We start from the raw sequence: 17,480 nt of genomic DNA, 5'->3' as shown, positions 1-17,480 counted from the left end.
ATATTTATTTTTTTCTCTTCTCTTTTATTATTTTATTTTTTGAGTTTTTATTTTTAGAAGCAGTAATTCTACACATGGTACTAGAATAAGTGAAAATAGAATAATATAGATTTAAAGTTAATTAAAATTTAAGGTTAATTATTTAGCTACTTCATTGAATTACTTGGGATTAAATTAAAAAATAACTATAATGTTTAGAACAGATAGTAGTCACTCAATAAATATTAGCTATTTAATATTCTCATGTAATTCTAATATATTTTAAAAGATTACATTGGGAATGTAAAGTTAAGTCACATAAAAGATATATAATAAATAGTTGAGTGTGTAAAATGCTAGTCTTTGTTTCAACCCCTTCACTCAGTGTTCAGCTATCACAGAAACTAAATTTTTTTCAGGGGGCTAAAAGACTTCCTTTTATTCAAAGTTCTATTCTAATATTTGTCTTATTTTTTTCTGGAACTACGTTTTTAACTTTAAGTCATAAAACTCTTAATATATTTAGAAAGTGTTTGGCTTGATTTTTCTTCTATTTCTTCCATTTCTATGGTCACTGAGCAAGAATGTTTCATTTGGTTGTCACTGAAGATTTTGTTCTATGTGCCTAATGTTTAGTTCTCATTTTTTAAAAATCATCCTTGAAATATATTTACAAGATCTTTCATTTATATACCGGGGATACTTTCCAGAGACTCTGACAAATCTCCAATTCACATACCTATATGAGCAGTGGTTCATTAGGTAGACAAGGAAAGAAAACGTGGGAAACTACCTGAAAGACTAAAATTCACTGGAGCTGCAGACCCATTCAATGCTGTCTTTACCTGAGAGTTGTTTTGTTCTTTTCTTTGTTTTGTAATTAGGTAACTATTATGGTAAAGAATGTAAATTAGAAAAACTGTAGGGAATAACTTTCAAGACATTCAAAGCTAAATACAGTGTCTTTCTAATGCTCTTTGATGTTAGTTTATCATTTAAGTCAATTCTTTAAATCGAAACTCTTTGATTGCGAAAGGACAGTTAGGAATTTGAAATATTAACAAATGCATTTTTAAAATTATTGTAATCTTTTTTTTTTTTTTTAACCAACTGCTCCATTATTATTTAAGGTTACAACAGAGGATGCTGAGGTTATGGTCCATGAATGTGAAGACACATTTCAAGAACGTGAAGACAAATCCACGAGCACTAAATTAAAAAGATGGCAAATGAGCTCTGAATAGATCTTTTAAAATCTAAGCAAAAACAGTAGCCTTGAAAGCCTAAGCTTTAAATCAGATGGAAGCTGTGGTAGTGAGGTGGACAGGAGGTGGTTGAGGGAGAGAGAGCGTTGAGTTCCAAAGCCTTTATGTCAGGGATAAAAACACTGGAAGAAATTCCCATACAAATACACAGAATCCCCAGGCATGAGGAATATTATAAAATAATTGAGAGAAGAGCAATAGAATAAGCCCTAAACATTCCCTGAGAAAGGTACCTACAGCCCATGTGAATAGGTAAGGCTATCTCACCTCTCAGTGTGCAGCCCAGAAGGAATGGCCTGGAAGTTGTGGGTCTTGGCAGAATGAGCCCTGGAGTAGCACAGTAGCCCAGACTGAGTCAGATTTTCAGGTCCTGGGGCCTGGCTGTCTTTTGGTGGCACGGGGGAAGCAGTCAAGATGTACCGAAACCTCTGAGAAATGGCAGAGAGAGTGCTTAGACCCAAAGAACCTATGATTTGCCAAAGATGTAGGCTGAATAGAAATATTGACCCAGAGGCCAAGGCAGGTTCAAAGATATAAGCAAAAGATGCTAGTAGAGGACAGGAAAGACCAAATGAAATTGACTGAAGATCAGTAGGAAACAGGATAATCTAAACAATAGGCATCCTTTCTACTACCGTGCCGGGAGCTTAAACCAGGGAATAGGTTTAATTACTTCCCCAGGTAGTACTCAGTACTCGAAGTGATTGCGTTTCAAATCTGAGTTTATCAAGTTCAAATCTTAAATATATTGAGTTCAACTTGAGTTGTCAAAAATAAGTTTTTCAAAAAACATTAGTTTTTCATCATCAGGATGAGGCAAGCAAAATTCAATTTTAGAAATATAAGTAACATTCAATGTCCAGGACATGAAATGTGCACTTTCTCTAATGGCTAGTGAATGTAGCTTTCTATCACTCCTCAGTTATATGCTGTAATATTATTCCGATCCCCACGCTTTGGAATCAGATTTCCCAGATGTTGTGTAGTAGTTAGTTGTCCCTACTACTAGTTAATATAACATCAAAGGAATTTTTAATCATGCAGAGTCTCACTACCTAAAGCAGCTGTTCTTATTTTGTATAACCTTTTAATAGGGTTCTGTATTTTACACAGCCGTAATAATATCGTTTATGTTTTGCACTCTGCTACTTTAACTTTACATTATCTTAGACATTTCCCATGTTTCTCCATCCTCTTCAAAATCATAACATTCATCATCTTGGTAAACAATAATTACTTAAATCAAATTTCCTAAAATAAGTTATTAACCAATTATTAACTGAGATCACTATTAAGTAGTATCTGTTATTTTGTTTATGGATAAATCTGAAATTAAAATCTACATGAATACATGCATTACTTATGTTAAATTATGAGAATATATTTTCAAGTCAAAAGATTTTAGGGTCACTGTGGCTGTTCTCAGTTTTTACAAAATAAGATTACAATGAAGTACAAGGCCATCTGTCCTGAAAGACGACACTGTCCTAATTCCTCAATTCTGTCTCCCCACTCCACCTTCCTAATGTTCCGTGTTTGGAAACCCTTATATCCTAGTTATTAAAATGAACTCGCCAGCATTTGGGCAATAGAGGAAGTTATTTAGCAGACAATATTGTCTATCCAGATACAGACTTTGCTCTGTATACATTTCTGTCAATCTGATTGTCACCACAGTTGCATTTTTGACATTCTCTGAATTCTGATTTAAACACGGACGCCTACATGCTTTCTAAAAAGCCTTTAATATTGCAACGTGATATACACCAAGAGAGGAGAGATGAAAAATACTATGTACTTGGCAGTGACCTATCCCATTTGTAACAATGGAAATGCAATGAAAAGCAGTAGGTGTTGCCCACATACCTCAGAAGACAATACAGTATCTTCAGTGAGTAGATGCTGATGTACTTTGTGGATGGACTCGTTACAAATCAACCTGCTGCAAGCTTCAGGCTGGCTTTCAAGCAGAGCTCCGTAACTTTCACTAAACAGGATTCAATTAAGAAAAATCATGCTAGCTTCCAAAGAGGAATGGCAGACAAAAACTATTAAACATCTGTATATCTAAAAGAATGTACTGTCACTTCCAAAGGCATTAATATCTTGAGCAAAGTCTGAAAAACCAAGTATTTCAAGGGTGTTGAAAAAAGTGTCTCTAATTCAGAAGATTTCGTACTGTGAAAAGAATAACACTCAAATTCGTACTAATGAAGGAAGAAAGGGTATGTAATTAAGGATAAATATATACTAGTATTAGTTAGTAGAAAATAAAAATAAGGTACATTTAATGCCACGCTGTTTATTAACCCTTTACCCCTAAGGTGTTACTAAAATAATAATGCATCTTAAAACCCATGTCATCTTTAATTGAGACTATAAGCCATCCAAATGTTATCTTAGCTAGTTTAGGCTCGGTGGAATAATTATAAGAGTATATGATTTAGGGTCTGTAATACCTGGGTTTTCAACATGAACTGTTATTTTTACTAGCAATGTAGCTGGTAAATATGAATGGGAGTTTCTGATAAAATGGGTGTATCAGTATCTTTCTTTTTTTTAAAGATCTTTTATTTATTTGAGAGAGAGTGTGTGTGTGCACAAGAAGGGGGACAGGCGGAGGGAGAGGGAGAAGCAGACTCCCCGCTGAGCAGGGAGCCCGCCCAGCCCACACAGGACCCTGAGATCACAACCTGAGCCGAAGGCAGACACTTAACCCACTGAGCCACGCAGGTGCCCCTATCAGCATCTTTTTTATAGGTTACATCAAAATAAATGGTATAAACTGTATATATGTCTTATATTCAGTTGTGCACTCTCTCTTCTCCTTCAGGTTCTCTCTTACACAGTACCTTTCATTGGAGTTCATTATCATGCTGAAAGAGGTTTATTTCCAAAAGGAAAAGGAAAAGACAGCAGCTTACCCCTCCTCAGTCACATTTCAGAATTCATTGCAGACTTCTACTTAAAGGAGCTAATTTTGTTCCTTTTAAAACTAAAAAAAAAAAAAAAAAAGTAATTTTTTTTTCCTTCTGAAGCCTTTTCAATGATAGCTTTTTAGCTATCTTCTGTGGTAAAAACAGTAAACCACAGCTTTTAATGAAATGCTTCATTGTAGGGGACTTCTAGGTTTTGATTGCCTAGGTTTCTAGGCTTCCCTTAAATCATCTGAAAAGAGTGTATCTCCTAGGAAAAGTAAAAGTTAAATGGAAATTTTTAGAGAAGATTTTTTATCGCATTGCTTTCATATGAACATGTGTATGGGGTATGTGCACGGTCGGGGCGCCACGGTCTCTGAGGGTTCCGTGGTCTTACCTCCGCACAGTGGACTAATGTTGCGTTTTCTTATGTGTATGTGCAGACACTGCATCTGGTTTCACGTTTTTACATTGGCACAGCTCAGTGAGATAGAATATGAAATATTTAATTGCTTACCCCTCAACTGCTGAAGTATGTACTTTCATTACAACTTTAAAATTAAAGACTTGGAATCAAAGTTATTGCTTTTTTAATACACATATGAAATTCTGTACTCTAGTTTGTAATAAGTACCAACATCGTTGTACCCGCCTACTAAAATCACTTGAGGAGAGTATCTCATTATAACAACAGGATACCTACAGTCCTCCCTTGGGATGTTCTACAAGTATCGAGTGGTTTTGAACTTATATTAACACCCAGAAAAGTACACCTTGATTAAACTTGCTTGTCCTTAGATAATAGTTAAATGTCAAATCATTTATATATATTTTTGTGAGTTTAAACTACTTTTATCTATCTTCCGAAATAATACGTTGCCTTTAGTTTAAAATCTTAAAGCAGTGAAAGATATCGTCATTTACATTCTATTATTTTGTAGAATACTTGACTCCAGAACTACTAGGAACTTTGTAGTGTCTGGTATCAACTATGCATGAGTAAAAACCTTCTGGGCAGTTAGGTTCTGTGTCCATTGTACCCATGTCTATCAATTCAGTGATCGTATGTGGTTATCGGTAAGTATGTTGGACTTTCTGCTGCACCCCTTGGAGGCCAGTTAAATATACACTACATGCTAGAATTTAATCTGATCACATCTTTATCAAGTTATTGACCAGACACTGCAGGTATAAAAACTATTAAGAAATTGTTGCTGGCATAGAATCTGTATGCAAAAAGTATTATAAGTGTATTATAGCTAAATAAATAAAGGCTCTGGTAAAAAAAAAAAGAAAAAAGGAAGGGAGCAATAAGTTCTGGGGAAGCAAGAAAAAAGTGATGAGGGGAAGAGTCATTGTGGGTGTACCCAAATTTTGCAGATGCTACTCTCTGGCTACATGACCTTAGAGAGTTACATTAACTTCTCTCTGCCTCAGTTTCCTTATTTGTAAATCAAGGCTAGTATTAGTTCTGACTTAGTAGAGGTTGTGCTAGATTAAATGTAAGAAGTATAATACAGTTAACATAGTGCTTGGTCATATAAGGGCTAACAGATATAGTGGGGTATTTTTGTTTTCGTTTTTATTAGTTTTGTTTTTAACTTGACTTAAAAATGCAAGTTAGGCAGTAATAAATCTAGAGGTGTTAGAAGAAGCTACTAGTATCAAAGAGGTGGTCTAGCAAGAGTGAGGCTCACCAAATGTAGCTCCAGGCCCATCCGCATCTAACTTGCCTTGTAGCGGCACCTGCTTGGCTCAGTACGTTAAGTGTCTGACTCCTGATTTCAGCCCAGGAGGGAAACAGAACCACTGGTATTAAGACTTGAAATTTTGGGTTTTAGCGAGATTGTCCCACGATTCTCCTGGATGCCTAGATGCGAGGGCCACTGATACAGAGTATCAAAACCCACAGCATATAAAGCTCTGGGGACCATCAACATCCAGAAGTCAGGAGAAGGCACAGCAGCGCGGCAAGAGAGAGGAGAAGCCACAGATGTAGACGTGGGAAACACCACGAGACGGCACCATTGCCTATCTCTTTTATTTTACAGTCCTCTCTTTGAAAAACAAAGGGAAATATTTCAGTCATACACAAAAATATCATCCTAATGTGTATATCTATCACCACTCTAAAGAAACAAAAAAATCACCAAATACAGTGAAGTCCTTTGTTTACCCCTCACAGGTGCATCTTCTTTTGGCGCTCTCCTAACCCTCCTGACCCGTAGGATCTTGAGCTTAGCATTTACTAGTTTTTGCATTTCTTTATACCCAATACCTAGCTATGCATCCCTCTTCAAGATACATACTTTGAATTTAATTTTTATAATATGCCTGTTTCAAAATTTAGTTTAGTTCGATATTACTTTTGTGAAATTTGTCCAGCATGATGCATAGAGCTTAGGTTCATTTTTCCTGCTATATTTTGTGTTACATTTTATGAAGAGTCTACGGTTTTATTATTTTATCTCTTATTGAGGTTTAGATCATTTTCTGTGTTTTCTACGCCATGAATATTTCTGTTTGTGTGTGTACAAATGCAAGAGTTTATCTGTTCTCATTGTAATAGTGTTTTTATTGCCAAATTGCTCCTCAGCTTACGTACTCATCAAGACTATATTTTTAGAAGACGATTTCCCACGATGTCTTGCTTTTTTGCATATCGCGTATGCAGAAACACTAACTGTCTTTTTATTCCAGCCTATCTTTTCAAGGTCATTTGTGGAGCTAGCATCCGTAGAAAACAGAGATATTGTCTCGCTTTAGAGCAGAGGAAGGTCTGTCTAACGTCCAGTGTAATAAATACAGCGTTGCCCTCTTCGGTAATGCTTGAGCAGGTTTTGTCACTGTCAGTCATAAAATACTAAAGTTTCTTTTTTTAAGTTTTTATTTAAATTCCAGTTAGTTAACATACAGTAGAATATTAGTTTCAGGTTACAATATAGTGATTCCATACTTCCATACGACACCTAGGCTCATCACAACAAGGGCCCTCCTTCATCCCCATCACCTAGTTAAGCCCCTCACCTTCCTCCGCTCTAGTAACCATCAGTTTGTTCTCTAGAGTTAGGACTCTGTTTCTTAGTTTGAAGCTAGAGAGTATTATGCTAAGTGAAATAGTCAAAGACAAATACCCTAGGATATCTCTCATGTCTCTCATATGTGGAATTTAAGGAACAAAACGAATGAGCAAAGCGGGGAAAAGAGAGAGAGATACTAAGCTTTTTTAAGCTCAGCGTCCCTTAGCTGTGATACAAACCCAAGGCACGTACAAAATCCATGTGGGGACTTGTCCATCCCCCCCCCCCATGGGACTTAGGAGACAAGGGGAACCGGTGTGAATGTAGAGCTTCTGCTGTATGCTGTGTCCTGAGTCCTTTTCTTTGATCTCGTTGTCTCTAGTCTTCTGCTACTATCTGTAACACTGTTGCAGGCTAACTCCTTCCCTTGTTAAGTGGACTCAAGCCTTACCCATCCCCCCACTCCTCTCACTCTCCCTGTTCTTGACTTGTATAAAAATGCTCATTGTTTTATACCCACACCAAACTTTAATATTGTTTTTTATAAGTTTTTGTTTATCTGATGATGGAAATGGTATTATGATTTTAATTTCCAGTCTCTTAGTACATGGTGAGGCTGAGCCTTTTCTTTAATTGGTTATTTGGGTTTCTGCATCTATGAAATACCTGTTCCTATTAGCCTGATTTTGCTCTTGATTAATTTTTCTAAGTTAGAAGAGTATTAATATAATCTATTTAGCTGTACATGTTCTAAATATCTTATAAATATCTTCTTCAAACGTCTGTCTTTATCTTAGCTGTTTAGTGGGGAGAACTGATGAGAACTTTTTATATCAAAATTTTAAAATTAATTTCAAACTTATGATTGGCTAATTTACCAGTCTTTTCCTTTGCTAATTGTGCTTTTCTATCCTGTTTAAGAAATCAATGTCATACTTGGAGTCATGGTGATATTCTTCTGTATTATTTTCTAAGTAGTTTAACTTTTGCTTTTTAATTTTGTCTTATTTGATCTTTGTGAGACTTTTTCTTTTCTTTTTTTCTTTTTTTATTTTAAAGATCATATCCATTCATTTCAGAGAGAGAGAAAGAGTGTGCACACAAGCAGGGGAACGGGGCAGAGGGAGAGAGAGAAGCAGACCCCCTGCTGAGCAGGGAGGCCAATGTGGGGCTCGATCCCAGGACCCTGAGATCATGACCTGAGCTGAAGACAGATGCTTACCCTACTGAGCCACCCAAGCACCCCTTCCTGAGACTTTTTCTATATAAGATGAGAGCTAGACATCAAATTCATGGGTTTTTTTTTTCCATACACATAACCAGTTGGATGATAAATCTTATTTTGTCTTCTATGTGAAAAACCCCACAAATATATATATGGGATTTGTTTTATTCCATAATTTTATTTGTCATTTTTCTATACTGTGTTAATTGCATATATTTGAGATTTACATATCCAGAAGTATAACAGATTAGGCTGTATAATTAAGAACAACTCACCCTCAGAAAACAAGCAAATATATACATATTTGAAAAAATATGTATGCACATTTAATTATATAGTATGTATGTGCATATATATTACCAGGTAAAAATGTAAGGAAAACTGGAAACACAAAGTATTTTAGTTGGAATATCCCACCCAAATTGCTTTTGCCTTCAGCTTCTCACCAACCCACACAAACTTGAACTTTGAGTCTTATAGTTTGGCAGTGGTGATCAAACAGGAATCAAAACCCAAGGTCTGGGCGCCTGGGTGGCACAGCCGTTAAGCGTCTGCCTTCGGCTCAGGGCGTGATCCCGGCGTTACGGGATCGAGCCCCACATCAGGCTCTTCCGCTATGAGCCTGCTTCTTCCTCTCCCACTCCCCCTGCTTGTGTTCCCTCTCTCACTGGCTGTCTATCTCTGTCAAATAAATAAATAAAATCTTTAAAAAAATAAAAATAAATAAATAAATAAATAAATTAAATAAAATGAAAGCAAAAGTGAACCACACTGTTGACGCGCTTAGGAGCATGTCAGAAACAAAGGTATATCTCTGAGGGAATATAACTGTGTCCTAGATGACAAAGAACCCCCAGTAATAGTATTTTTAGTTACATGATCAACACACAGTTAAAAATAAACAAGAAAATACAGAGAAAAGTATCAAGAACAAGGATACTATACACTTCAGATATAAAAATATTATAAAGCAACTATACTTACACTACTTATGTGAATAAAAGAAAACTGAAGATGTATGCAAATAAAAGAAAATTATCAAGTGGCAGAATAGATTTTTTTTAAGACTTCATTCCTTTAGAGTAGTTGTGGGTTCATAGTAATACTGAGCAGAAAGTACCATGAATTCCCATATACTCCCTGCCCAGCACATGCTTAGCCTCCACCAGTAACAACATCACCCAACAGAATGATCCATTTGTTACAACTGATAAACCTACACTGATCCATTATTATCAGCCAAAGTCCATAATTTATATTAGGGTTCATTCTTGGAGTTGTATGTTCTGTGGGTTTATAATTACATGTATCCACCGTGATATCATCATACGGAGTAGTTTCACTGTCCCCAGAATTCCCTGTGCTCAGCTTATATATACCTCCCTCCCCTCAACTCCTGGCAACCACTGATCTTTTTACTATATCCATAGTTTCACCTTTTTCAGAATGTCATGCAGTTGGAATCATACAGTATACAGCCTTTTCAGATTGGTTTCGTTCACTTAGTATATGCATTTAAGTTTGTTTTATGTCTTTTCATGTCTTAATAACTCTTCTTTTTGGCACAGGTAATATCCCATTGTCTGGTTGTAGCACTGTTTGTCTGTTCATCTTCTGAAGGACAGCTTGGTAGCTTCCAGGTTTTGTCCGTTATGAATAATGCTGCTATAGACATCCAGTCATGGGCAGATTTTTGTGCAAACATAAGTTTTCAGCCCCCTTAAGTAAATACCAAGGGACACAATTGCTTGATAATATGGTAAAGGTATATTTAGTTTTGTAAATGAAAATGAAACAAAACCCAAATTATCCTCCAAATTGGCTATACCATTTTGCATTTCCATTAGCAATGAATGAAAGTTACTTTTGCTTCCCAATCCCATCAACATTTGGTGTTGCCAGTGTTCTGGATTTTGACTATTTTAATAGGTACGCAGTGACATCTCATTGTTTTAATTTTTATTCCTATGATGACATACAGTTCAGCATCTTTTCTGTTAAGATCCATGGTCCATTTTTTAACTGGGTTATTTGTTTTCCTGTTGTTGAATTTTGAGACATGTTTATATATTTTGGATGTGTCTTTTGCAAATATAGTCTCCCAGTCTGTGCTTCTCTTTCGGTTGTCTGGAAACTGTCTTTTGCAGGGTAGAAAATTTTAATTCAGAGAAGTCCAGCTTATCACCTATTTCTTTCATGGATTGTACTTTCGGTATTGTATCTAAAAAGCTCTTGCCAAACCCACAGTCATCTAGTTTTTCTCCTATGTTATTTTCTGGTAGTTTTGTAGTTTTATGTTTTACATGTAGGTCTGTGATCATTTCCAGTTAAATGTCATGAAAAGCATAAAGTTTGTATGTAGATTCAATATTTTGCATGTGGAGGCCCAGTGTTCCATTGCAGTTTGCTGAAAAGACTGTTTTTGCTCCACTGCGTTATCTTTGCTCATTTGTCAAAGATCAGTTGACTATAAACAAGATGTGGTATATATACAGTGGAATATTAGCCCTAAAAAAGAATGAAATCTTGCCATTTGCAATGACATGGATGGAGCTAGAGAGCATTATGCTAAGTGAAATAAGTCAGCCAGAGAAAGACAAATACCATATGGTTTCACTCATATGTGGAACTTAAGAGTCAAAACAAATGGGCAAAGGGGAAAAAGAGAGGCAAACCAGGAAACAGACTCAACTATGGAGACCAAACTGATGGTTGCCATGGGGGAGGTGGGTGGGAGGATGGGTTAAATAGGTGATGGGATTAAGGAGTGCACTTGTCATGATGAGCACCAGGTGATGTACGTAAGTCCTGAATCACTGTATTGTATACCTGAAGCTAATATTACATTTTATGTTAACTAACTGGAATTTAAATAGAAACTTAAAAAAAAGAATAAAAAAAGAAGTAGTTAAACTATCTCTTCAAACCTCTGTATTGATTGAGACTGCAGTTGAAACTATTGTTTTATCCTCTGACTCTTAATAAAATGGCATATTAAGTCTGTTTAATCAGCCAAACTACTCTGTGATAATTTGGTAATTATCTGCAAAATCTACAAAATTTGTTGCTTATTATAGAAACTTGAACTTTAATAAAATGTATTCATATAATGTAATGTACTTTCTTATTTAATAAAATTTCAGAATGCTTTTTTGCCCACTTGTTAGAACACAGTAAGTCTCTCTGAAGAAAATATTGGGGATATTATTACATAATTCTTTTGATTTCAGGCTGGACAGCAGCGTTGGTGGGAACAGGAGATTAAAATAAATGGAAATATTCAAAAAGGAGAATTAATTACATATAACTTGACTGAGTTAATTAAACCAGAGGCTTATGAAGTCCGACTAACTCCTCTCACCAAATTTGGCGAAGGAGATTCAACAATTCGTGTCATCAAATATAGTGGTAAGTAGTCTTTTATTTAAAAGTATTCATTTGCGGGGCGCCTGGGTGGCACAGCGGTTAAGCATCTGCCTTCAGCTCAGGGCGTGATCCCGGTGTTCTGGGATCGAGCCCCACATCAGGCTCCTCTGCTAGGAGCCTGCTTCTTCCTCTCCCACTCCCCCTGCTTGTGTTCCCTCTCTCGCTAGCTGTCTCTATCTCTGTCAAATAAATAAATAAAATCTTTAAAAAAAATAAAAAAAATAAAAGTATTCATTTGCATGTTAAACTGTCTGGAATATGTACATTGCAACTATCTATTAAATTTAGAAAAAAACTAAAATTCAGCATACTGATCTTCTGCATCATCAGCCAGGTGACAAAACAAAACAACCAGCAAATAAACAAACAAATCTAGAAAACTTAATCACTATAAATTGTAATATTTGATTTAAATGTAGACATGTAGAATAATAGTTTCAGTTAATACTGAATCAATGCGATGATGTCAACAATGTCTCTTTATCCTCTATCCCATGCTATGGTACAATAATTCTGCATTTTTCCCAAATTCTTGATGTCCTTAAAATTTACATCATTAAGAAGTTAGCAAATGTTATCAAAGCTTGTTTTTTAATTGATAGACTTGATGTTTTAAGCATTTTTAGATTTACAAAAAAAAATCAAGCAGGAAGTAGAGAGAGCTTCCGTATGTGTCCTTTCCCCCAACACAGTTTCCCGTATTATTAACATCTTTCTTTAGCAAAATTTCATGCAAAATATTGAATCTAAATACAGACTTTTTACTTTTTGTGACATTTAACTGAAAATGGATCACGGACCTACATGTAAAACATAAAATTTTATATTAAACTACTAGAAGATAAAGAATACTGACCTATTGTTATTAAAGCAAGCAGTTTACATTAGTGTTTCTTATTGTGTTATGCAGTTATATGAATTGTGAGAAGTGGATAATATAATTTATTCACCATTACAGTATCGTACAGAATAGTTGCACTGCCCTAAAACTCCCCTGCTCCATTTCTTCATCCCCGTCCCCTCCAAACCTGACAACCACTAATCTTTTTATCGTCTATAGTTTTGTTTTTTCTAGAATGTTGTAGAATTGGAATAATGGGGCATATAACTTCTTCAAACTAACTTATTTAATTTAACAATATGCCCTTAAGGTTTTTGCATGTTTGAGGCTTGATAGTGCATTTCTTTTTATTTTTATTTCTTTTTATTCTTTAATATCCCATTGTACAGATGTATTGCAGCTTGTTGCTAATGTTAAAAATATCTAATTGTATGTGGGTATGTTCGTGTGCATGTTAATGAAACAGATTAATATTTTATCAATTGAAATTTATGTGAATTTTTTCCGTTGAAATTTATGATATTTAGCGACTACCTCTAAAATTGTCAGTATATTTTTCAGGGTTGAATGAATCATTGGCCAACTATTTCATATTTATTTCATTACTTTAGTGAAATATTATTCTCTTTATCATTGATTACCAGGACTTGATTTAAAAAAAAATAATAGAATGTGTTTCTTTGCAGTTGGAGTTCTCCATTCAGTTTAGCATTAAGCATGTTTTTCCTACTTAAGAGGGAAACTTAATACTATCAAAAGTAAAAAAATACAGTGAAATTATTAAAATTTCATTAGAGTTGCTTTTCACATGAAATCCCTTATTTTCACTCTCTTCTCATCAATTAGATGTATTCAATTTTCAATAAAAAAGATGAAATACAATGTAGAGTAGACTATTAATAGAAGATCACGGATGTAAAAGCATTAGAATAACTGAGTATCTTTTTCTTGAATACGGTCCTTTAAAAATATACATTTGTAAAAGCATTAGAATCACTGCACATCTTTTCTTGAATGTGGTTCCTTAAAAAGATACCATTTTTGTTAATGACAACACATAAAATTTAATGACGGTAACAATTGCTATTCAGTAATTACGTCCATGATTCCATTGGGCACACAATTAGATAGCATCTCAATATATTTTTTCTGAAGTTTTAGTTTTATATATTTTATAAAATATGAATTATTGTCTCCTCTTATCTTTTATGCTCCCTGCCCCTAAGTTATAAAACTGTAGACACCTCAATATGAAGGGGCATTAGAACAATGCACTGATATCCATGTTTTTAAAAAGAAGAAGATACTAGGACACTGAAAGTTTCAGTGTCCTGCAGAATTAAACAACTATGAAATGACAAACTCTGAACAGAACTAGGTCTAGTTCACCCTTTCATGGCAGAGGATCCACGTTGCTTTGCTATGTTTAAAAATGATATGACTTTTCTTAAAGAGAAATAGAGAAACAAATCTTTATAAGCTCAGTAGTTTTACTGAAAACTCTGAGGCAACAGAGTAAAATGAAAAGTAAATCTGGAAAATAGATGTTATGGTAGTTTCAACTTTATCTTTACATTCTTAGGCATACTTATCAAAATCTTAAACATTTTAATTAAAAATACTTTTATATAATATAGATTTGGGTAAAGTTTACTTAAATGGTACCTAGATGTTTATGAAAAATGATACATGAAAGTTCAATTGTAAAAAAAAAATGGGCTCACTGCAATATTTAGAATTTAGAATGGAAATTTTTACATGGTTAAATCTGCTGCTTTTAGTGAATTTGATGACTAGTAATATCGTAGCAGAAGATTCAGTTAAAACTCAGTGTGGTTGGAGGTTAACTGTAGGTGTGACATATTTTTTAGAACCAAACTAGAATTCAAAGATGCTTACTTCTTTGTGAGATAATACATAGACAATTTAAAAATTTAATAATATTTTAATTATGAAATGATTTTCATTTCTACTAATTAATTTTCAAATTATAATATATTGACATCTTGCAAGAAAAATAATAATTATTTTTTCTCCACTCAGTGGAACTAGTAGGTATATAGTTCCCTCTCTACTTACTTATTTCATAATTGGCAACGGGGAAACAGAATCAGAAAAACAAAGTAATAGAAATTGTCTATCTTCTGTAAGAGATAGTAAAAATATGTGATTGAGAAACTCACTCACTTTGTTAAAATTGATCTCAATGTACTAATGTAACAATTACTAGGAACATGCTTAGGCTCGTGTATGCATTTTTTACTATCATACTTCATTTGTACAGTCCAAGTTTAACAAGTGGTTAATGGAAAACACTAGAATTAAAAACAGAGCAAACTTCTGCAAGTTAGATTATCTGCCTATTGTAATCTTGGGAGACCCCAACAATGCTTTACTTCATCCAAAATGAATTTTTTCCTCAAAGTGATAAAATAATCAGATACACAGATACCATTTTGTCTGTTAGATTAGATATATTTTTGTTGTTGTTTCAGTAAAATGTAAAGTATTCATTTCTCTTCATGTAGAAATCAATTGTCACTTGTAAACACAGTTTTTTGAGATAAATATGTCTTCTGGTGCACAAAAACACAACTGTATTGCTTGTTATTTGAAAACAAAGCAGGACTGGTGTAGCTATTTGTTTTAGGGTGCATGTAATAACATGCTATAAGGATTGCTTTATTTTCATATACACCATGTTATTTTCACCAGAAGTAGATAACAGCAAAAAAACTAAAGTGTAATTTCTGTTGGATAATTGCTTTCATTGTTAAAACATCTAGATTCTAGGTTGGCCTACTGTCAGCCTGAGGTTTGATTTCTGGGGGTTTTTGCACTGGTTAAGACATAAAAGATGAGCAACTCTGTTCCTTGGAAAATGAACGAATCCCACATGCTATTTAGCATTGATCTTTTGGGTACTTTGAGACTGTTATTGCTAAGCTCCAAAGTAGATTCTATTCAATCCTCTAGAACAAAATGGATTGCACACATAATTCTCCATGGTCACCGTGGGGAAGATCATTAAGTTTTGATAAGGAACTATGAGACACTGATTAGACTTTTATTTATAAAAGACATTCAAGCCATACTAACATTATTTTTTGTTTTTCTTGTAGCTCCTGTTAATCCTCATTTGAGTAAGTATATTTTTATTTTAATAATGGTACAGCATTTCACAGTTAAGAAAAGTAGAAAACTCATAGGCAGATAAAGATTATTAGTAACCGTTCATATTTGGTTTAAAGTGGGATGGCCTAGAAACAGTAAAACTGGCATTAAATATGAATTGTGAATTTTAAATTTCGACGGATATGGTTATAAAGACAAACTGTTTAATATTGATCATTGATTTTTATAAGTTTTCCTAAATATGCAGCCATTTCCTCCAACTTAACATTTGTTATTTGTTTAATTATGGGATTATGTTTTTCTTTTGTGGCAATGCATATCATTTATATTACTATTATGTGTTTCTCTAATTTTCTTTTTTTTAATTTCTCTATTCCAGTTACAAAAGACTATAGTTAGAAAGTTGGCATTTGAATGGTTTAATCAAGATTTTCCATACATCACTAGTCTATATCCCCATTGTTAATGAAGAAGATAATCTGTTCACCATCCTCTTGAATATTTCACATTAGAGATTGACTTTGTCTTCTATCTCGTGTCTACGAATATATTGTTCTTGGCTAATAAAAGAATGGAGAGCCACCTTTACACTCTTACTCCCATCCTTCCAATATTCTCCATTACTTACACTTAGTGAAGAAACTGTGCAGGTCTTTTTTGTCATTTTATTATGTTTCCTTTCTTATAATGGCCTTTCAGTGATTATATAATCCAAGACCAAACTACATAACCTGTTGCTACCTTATTTTCTACTAAAGATCATCTTTTGCTCCATTTCTGCGTATCCAGATTTTCATACTGAATACATTTTTAGATCTTTGCTGTTTTCATATTGCTTTCATACACAGTTCATTTTGTTCTCACCGATGACACTTTAATATGGGTATCCTCAATCCTTTGAGGTTCATTTATAAAGTTTAGCACAGATGCTTCTTTCTTCACTGGTATTCTCACCATTTGACTTCCAAAAACAATTTGTCTTCATCTATGTTATAAGGTATCTTTTTTATTTTGTCATAAAATACTTAGCAGCTAAATATGTTTCTAATTTCTCTCTGTATCTCACTGTCTTTTGGTCTACCACAGCATCTTATATTTAGCAGGTGCATAATGACCATTTGTTAAGACCACAAATACACAACAGTTTCAAGGTGAATTAATTGCACAAATCAGGCTCTCCCTGGCTTTTACCCAGGATACTATTGCTATTTAATTACTACATTGATTATAATTCTTTTGAAGGTAAATTCTCTGACTATAATGTCATAGAAATGTTTAAAAAGAGTTGTCATGGGAAGATTAAAACCTGATACAGGAAAAAGTTGACAAATATTTCAATTCAAGGAAAAAATTTTGAGTAGCTTTAATTTACTGGGAAAAATCATGTATAAAGAAATAGTAGAGGTACTGTTTGCTAACAGATGACTTCCATACAATATAAAAAGTACCATTAATTTTATGGCAAGTGAAGTTGTATAGAAGACATGCTATTTGAACTGGTTCCTGAAAGTTGAGTAGAGGTTCTTTAGGTGAAGAAGGTGAGGAAAGGCAAGGCCTGCCATTGAAAGGACAGTCATGTTCCCATAATAACTGAGCAAAGCTCAGTGTGTCTAGAGTATGATACTCAAACATTACAGAAGCCAGAAATGTGACCCTAAGATGAACAACGTT

General features: G+C 34.3%; 1 protein-coding gene across 2 annotated transcripts in view; it reads left to right on the top strand.

The window, feature by feature from the left end:
• The window catches only part of MDGA2 (MAM domain containing glycosylphosphatidylinositol anchor 2), a 788,346-nt gene that overhangs the window by 723,101 nt on the left and 47,765 nt on the right, over positions 1 to 17,480 (top strand). For both annotated transcript variants that reach the window (XR_008957193.1, XM_026513664.4), the window contains exons 11-12: positions 11,638 to 11,815; positions 15,797 to 15,817. Coding sequence is in view for 1 of the 2 variants with exons in the window: in XM_026513664.4 (XP_026369449.1) it covers positions 11,638 to 11,815; positions 15,797 to 15,817 (199 nt within the window). In the remaining variant the exon portion in view is untranslated. The remainder of the gene's footprint in view (positions 1 to 11,637; positions 11,816 to 15,796; positions 15,818 to 17,480) is intronic.

This window comes from Ursus arctos, unplaced genomic scaffold, assembly GCF_023065955.2.
Source record: "Ursus arctos isolate Adak ecotype North America unplaced genomic scaffold, UrsArc2.0 scaffold_37, whole genome shotgun sequence".
Taxonomy (NCBI): Eukaryota; Metazoa; Chordata; class Mammalia; order Carnivora; family Ursidae; genus Ursus; species Ursus arctos.
Note: the sequence above shows the minus strand (reverse complement) of the source record. Positions and strands in the feature narration are given on the sequence as shown.